The 6696-nt window shown below is 50.5% G+C and overlaps 1 protein-coding gene across 1 annotated transcript; it reads right to left on the bottom strand.

The window, feature by feature from the left end:
- Window positions 1-905: 905 nt before the first annotated feature.
- Window positions 906-2069, bottom strand: EAH_00058070 (peroxidoxin 2, putative; the record flags this gene model as incomplete). Its single annotated transcript, XM_013393681.1, has 4 exons — window positions 906-1082; window positions 1182-1439; window positions 1657-1783; window positions 1960-2069. The coding sequence occupies 4 exons, from the start codon at window positions 2067-2069 to the stop codon at window positions 906-908; spliced, it is 672 nt and encodes a 223-aa protein (XP_013249135.1).
- Window positions 2070-6696: the final 4627 nt, after the last annotated feature.

The raw sequence follows: 6696 nt of genomic DNA on the forward strand, positions 1-6696 counted from the left end.
TTTTAGTCTCAAGTTTTCAGTACAGTTAAACGGCAACTCCTCTACCCTCAACATCTACTTCGGCCCCCCATTCAAATTCCGATAACATCCGATACTGTCAAACTCCAAATATCTCATCGGACGAACTAAAACTGCACATGCCAATGCGCTTCATCTCAAAGTGCCCGCGAATCAACCATAATTCGGCCGTGATACTTGCAGATTCCCTCCAAACAAGTTCCCTCATGTTTCCCCGGTGTCGAGGTACACTGCGGTCGGTGAAGAACATACTGCGCCATCCAGTAGGCAGCTTCCCTATAAAAGAAAAACCAATGCGTGTACTACAGAAGCATCCACATATGCTGTACACAGACAACGGAGAGCCTGAAGTACTTTACCGTGAGCAGTACTGCTGCAACCGATCACTGACGCGCGACAACAGACGAAACCACAGATTCAACCCCAAGGTGCATCACAAGATACACGGAACGGGTATGACCAACCGTTTTGTGTACCATTCGAAGCAAAGCGGCACTACGGAGTGCAATTACACGGGGGCCTCCATCGGTAAATAAGGAGAAAAAACGGACCTGGCTCGAAGAGACCTGCAGCCAGTTGGCCTTCTATGAAGCACCAACTGTTGCAATTGTTATTCCAACCGACCACTACGCTCTAATACCTGGCTTTAAAGCTATTGTCACTAATGCGGTCTTACGTGATAAACTACAACCCCGTTTGACTTGCTGTCTAAACCTCCATTGCAAGGCGGCGTGTCATAAATCAAACGTCTCCGGTCAAAATGTTGAGGCTGGAGTTCCACACTCGCCGTTTCTCGACCGCCTCAACTTGGGAGCAACCAGTACCATTTCTGTCTGATAACATAGGTAGGCCCGTGCGAAAAGGCGTGACGCGTCTGCGTCGATCGCCTAACTCCTAGGGTCTGGCGTGAGCCTCAGGTAAGCCTTGCCAGAAGGCAGATTTTGCACCTGATGGCCCTTCGGGAGTTTGCACTTCGCCTCGTCCTCTGACAGGCTCGGCACGACGCAGCAGGTGCCTCCAACAGTCCACTCCACAGGAGTTGCGACGGGATACTGCTCGGTCAGCTGCACATACACCACAAAGCACTGCACTCAAACAGGGATAGGCCCCCAGCAGCGTTAGTAGCTGAAATCATGAGAAGAGGCACTCGTCGCTGTGAATACCTGGAGAGAGTCAAGAACTCTGAGGATTTCCTTGAAGCTCCTGCCTGTAGTTGCTGGGTAAAGGATGGACGCTGCAAGCTTCTTCTGCGGGTTAATGAAAAACACGGAGCGGCAAGTCAGCGGTAGGCCTGCCTTATCTTTTTCTGCCGGATCCATAATCCCCAAAGACGCTGCCAACTTGCGATCTGGATCACACACGAGGGGGTATGGCAACTCTCCACAAGCCCCCCCGTACGACATGATGTCCTTAGCCCACTCCTGCGCAGCAATGTGCAGTGAAAACGTCATACGGGTATTTCAGGCACCTTCCGCACAAGCCAACGGGACAGAAGAGGCCAATGAAACACTCATACGCCACTACGGGTCCAGAATGAGACAAAATCCATTCCTTTGCACTAGTTTCTGCGCAGCAGAACGAAAGCATCGCGACCCGACCTGGGGTGTAAGTGCTTTTATACTGACCAATTTCACTCACCTTATGGCTATTCATATCATTACACGAGAATCCGACGAGCTTGCAATTCTTTTCCACAAACCGGCTGTGGAGCTTGACAGCTTCTGCGAGCTCGGTTGTGCAGACGGGCGTGAAGTCATTGGGGTGGCTGCAGACATACCCGCACGTCTACTCCCTATCTCTACGCATCGACAAATGTCTTACTGTAATGAAGAATATATTCGGCTTGCCTAAGTACCCTCTCAGCTGGGACAAGAGGTAATGTGCAGCGCACCCCCACACCGCAATGCCACGCGCGAGGGAGTCTGACTTCAATAGTGTTACCTGAACATAATGCCCCATTTGTCGCCCAAATAGTCGTAGAGATTGAACTTCTCGACCCCCAACGCCTGAGCGTCGAAGTTTGGGAAAACATCACCCAAATTGAGCGGCATTTTCAATGCTCGGGCAACCTGTCTAGGGAAGGAATGCTGCGTTGGGGATCCGCAGACAAACAAGAAACAAGCAAAAACAAAATTACTCTGACAACTAACTTAGCATGATTGTAAGATTAAGTCGCAGTGCGAAAAGCGTGGCCATACCCACACTGATGGGGATGGCGAGCACTGTGGCAGGTGGGTCTTGCGGGGATTCTTACCAGGGCTGTTTCCTCTTTACACATTCAGTTTTCCTGCTATTTCCACTTGATTACCAATTCGGCTGAAGATGCCAATTTTTATGGTATATTGGGTGTGTTTTCTACATAAAAATAGCGTTCCCATGCTGCGAAGTGCTCCTCGCACGCGAGCTCATGCTACCGAATGGAGCCTTACCTGAGTACTCATCGCTGCATGCTGTTTCCAGCCTCAGATATAAGCTTTAATCGCACATGAAATTTCGACACATACGAGAAAAATGTTGTAGAGAGACCGTTCCACGACGGCACAGATGCAAAAGAATTACGGAGTACGAGTGATATTAGCGGAGAACTGAGCCTTGAGGCAAACTTAGGGAGAGGCTAAGCAAGAAGTAGAGGACTACAGGCAGTGACGGATGTGGTGCTGCACAACCCGAAACTCACAGGCCTTTAACCACAGAGCACCTGAGACGAGCTTAGCGAGAGTGAGCGATCGTAACCGAGGGCAGCAATAGAGCAGTCGAGCCGAAGTCTTTTGGGCTATGCATTACTGAAGGCAGCTGGCCTCCCCTCCAATCCCCAGAGTTTCTGGGCACAGCGGCCAGACTGCCCGGAGCTGGGCAACAGGAGGTGGCCTGACGTGTGCTGCAAAGCAGCTCGTTGCAGCTGGAGTAGCACGGCATCTTCACATGCAAGCACACCCAAACCACCCTTTGCTGCTTGCACTAATACTGCAGATGGCTGTACTTCTGTTTGCGTCTAGGCTGCCTACACGGGCCCAGTAAGGGCTGATGCGCCAGCATCGCGCAGAACCGGATACGCCTGCACCCCCTCCCCCGCCAACCAAACGCGCATTCGTGTACTCTGTAGCAGCTGAAGGTTCAAGCATTGCTTATTGGCTTGTTGCCTTCCACCTATCCAAACGCTCTTACAGGTGCAGATGTAGGTCGTCACGCTGAAGTCTCTCAGCGCGTGCGCCTTCATAATACATTCTTGTTCGCATTCCAGCCGAATTACCTGCTGATAGGCACGCATTGGGAAACTGCAATTCTCTTTGATAGAACGACCTTGTCTACTTCGTCTTTTAGCATCCCGTTGAGTAGCTTCTGGACTGATTCAAACTTGGGAGCGGTTCAAACTCTCCACTAAAGCCCCTCCACCGTCTCCCCGACCGACAGTTGCGGAATGGGTTCCTTCTTATAGCTTCAAGATTTTGACTTTTCTGCTAGCTTGCTGAGAAATGTTGTAAGAGAGGTTCTATAGGCAGTTGGATTTTACTGCGCGTTTGTTTTTTCGGTTTTACTTCTAGTTTTCTTTTGTTTTGTTATCTTTTTTTTTTCTTTCCAGGTTCAACGAAGCCGAAGCGAGCGTGTTTCAGACAGAAGGTCCGTGAAACCGAATTGCCCCTCAACACCGCTAAGCGTTTCCCAACTATCAGTGGAATCTCTTCGCACGTGCCATCCTCATAAATCCGCTCGGGATTTGGTTCTTCTGGTCATTCATCGAAATATTTCAATTACCTGTGGCCTCGGCGGTTTGTTACCCGTGTGTCCAGGACCCCAGTCACCTCCGCTTGTTTCTCCTTGCAGTAGCCCCTGCCAATTTGTAAGAAGAGTTCGAAAATATTTTGGTGGTTTTCTGCACCACTTTGGAAACCCAACATCAATGGTATGATAACATCTCCACGATGAAGGAGAGCAGACGATGCATTTTAATGCATTAGTAGCGCGAGAGCCAACACCAGCACCCAACGCACGGCAAAATTCGTCGGTTACTTGCCCTTCTGAACTCTTCGTAGAGCGTACGAAACCACTAAAATCAACTTGGCTGAGTTGAAAGTGACCTCTGGACTTTGTTTGTTCCTGGCGTTTTTGTGATTTTTTGATGCGTTCCTGGGTAGCTGCAAGCTATACATAGATCTCGGAAGCTGCGGGTCTACGGGGTTGGGTTCCCACAGCCAGATCTGACGCCGGGTAAAACAGAGGGTTTTTGGTGTACACCAGGAACGCTGACAAACAACGAGTCGAAAAGCGCGGTGTTGTATTCTACGCCTGCTCTGCCCAAAGGGGCGAGCCAAGCAAATTGGATGAATTTTGCTAGGTATAAACTCGTAAATACTCCACCAGCATGCTGTTGCTGCCTACGGTTAACTGTGTGTCTCCCGGTTGTTCGGCGCGGAAGATGTATATTGGGCCGTTCCATAAACCCGCACGAACTTTGGGTTGCTGTCGGAAAGCATGATCCGCGGAGAACCGTGCAGCTCCCAGGCATGATTAATGAATAGTTAGACCAATTTCTTCGCTACAAGTAATCTCGAGAAGGGAATGACATTGGCACGCTTGCTGAGCTGCTCCACGACGACGTCGATGCTCCAACAGCCTCTGGCTGATGACATTCTCCAAGAAATCCATTGAGGTATCCGTACAGGCCCATTCGGGCGCTGCAGGTAAGTGTCCAAGTGTCCGGATTTGCGAGTATTCAGCGGCATTGGCTGCCGGCATTCAAAAAATCTCAGGAGGCATTCCTACCCTGAGGGGGGTATCTTTGGCCGCCCAACGAACCTAAGAACTCTCCGCTGTTGTGCTGACTCTGAAATGGCCCGCTGGAGCATAATCGTGTATCTTGCGCGGCACTTCTGTGCATACTAAAACTGGGATGTGCAATTGGAGGAGTCTACGCTTCGTCTGGTGCCACAAAAGATCGCCGTCTCTGTTTTAGTGCTTAACCTGTTGGCCGCGGGTGCGACTCTTGCTTGGCAAGAGATTCCGCCACGCGGAGATGTAAGGAAGAGGAAGAACGCAATCTAGGAAAGGAACAGGAATCATCGCAGGCAAGTACAGTGGCCGAACACAGTCAGTGCCCACCTGGTAGGACATCGGGAGAGTGCACCACCGCTTGATGCACTTGGCTGTAAAGCCATGCGCAAACCGGCAAAGCCGCCGAACGATTCTTTCATTATCAAGGTCTTGAAAACTCTTCGTCAGGTAGGTTAGGGGTCGGCGATAAAGTTGAACGGTGAAGTGCACGCCATATAATATAATCTCGGCACTTTTTGCTCTTCCCCACACCACGTGGATCTCCCCGCCCATCGGATAGCACTGGTCTCATTCGGTGAAGTGGTGTGAGTAGCAGGAAATTATTTGTTATTTCATCCGCAACAGAAACCAGGGATGAAGTTGCCATTGTACGATGCGCGACCGCGACCGAGGAATCTCTGGACGTCGGTAGAGTTCGCGGGTACTACAGTGTTACTCTAACTGGATCTCTAGAGGCCGACCCGGATGAGTGCATGTAATATTTTATGATAAATCAACTCACGGGGGAAAATGGCCATCAAGCTAAGAACTCTGGCAGCAACCGAAGGTCTGGGGCGGGGCGAGTCAGCTGCGAGCGCTGGTCACTACAGTCGGTGCGAGCGTACAAGGGTAGATGCCACCTCTGACTGGCTTTTCTCTTTGCTACATCAGGTTCAACACCAGCTATAGAGACCCAGAACCTTACGAAGTCAATTGTCTCCAAGGAAAAAGTGCACTTTTGTGCTTTCAAGAAGCCACCGGTCCTCCCGCTGCAGTTGCAAAGCACGCAGTAGGTGTTGCACATTCTCCTCCATATTCCAGCCGAAGGAAGCGAGTAATCAATGCAAGAAACTATCTACTCCTTATTACTTGGCCCAAAGAAACCGTGATCGGCGGATTGACCTGTCGGTGCACTTCGGCATGCGCATTCACTACCCTAAAGGGCGTGCATGCATACGCTAGCTTGCGAGTGCTGGCATGGACAGCAATCGTGTGCATGCCGTTAGGATGTATTGGGCGCTGCAGAAACACTACAGAGAAGTCAAATCGTGAACAGGATACTGAACCCTGCAGGCAGACAAGAGTTTGTCAATCCGAGCATCTGAAACTTTTGCTTGATCCTGACACTTTTGATGGACGTAAACTCGACGCGTTTGAACCGATTGGAGCTACTTCCGAAACATGTTAGATGCGATGCATTGAGCGTGCATCGGGTGGCCGGCCCACTGGTAGCTCTCTGGGGTTTTGTTCACCGGGGAACTCTTTCTTCAATTGTGACAACTTCTTTTGCTCCCTAGGTGTTAATTGAGGAATTAATAGATTTTTAGGAAAACGACCAAAAGTCCCAAAGATCTGGTCTTCGGAAAACCACTGCGAAGGAGTGCATCCACTTCTCCGTCGTTGCCAGCAGCACCTCCCCACTCCGCAAGGGCCTTCTCGTTCCTTTTTCCTTGGATCGATGCTTCTAGTCCGCTTGCCGCCGAGGATGAAAATCCTGTTGAGAGAGCTCAGAGTTGCACTTCCTCCGTGGTTCCCAGCCCTTAGACCTCCACAGCGTCGTCTGGATGTTGCACGTCCACACTTCACGGGCTTACCCAGGGCATGCTTAGGATTTTGTCCTGTTAGATGCACCAAAATAGAAGTGCCGTA

Source organism: Eimeria acervulina, genomic scaffold (assembly GCF_000499425.1).
Source record: "Eimeria acervulina Houghton genomic scaffold, Eah_scaff1290, whole genome shotgun sequence".
NCBI lineage: Eukaryota > Apicomplexa > Conoidasida > Eucoccidiorida > Eimeriidae > Eimeria > Eimeria acervulina.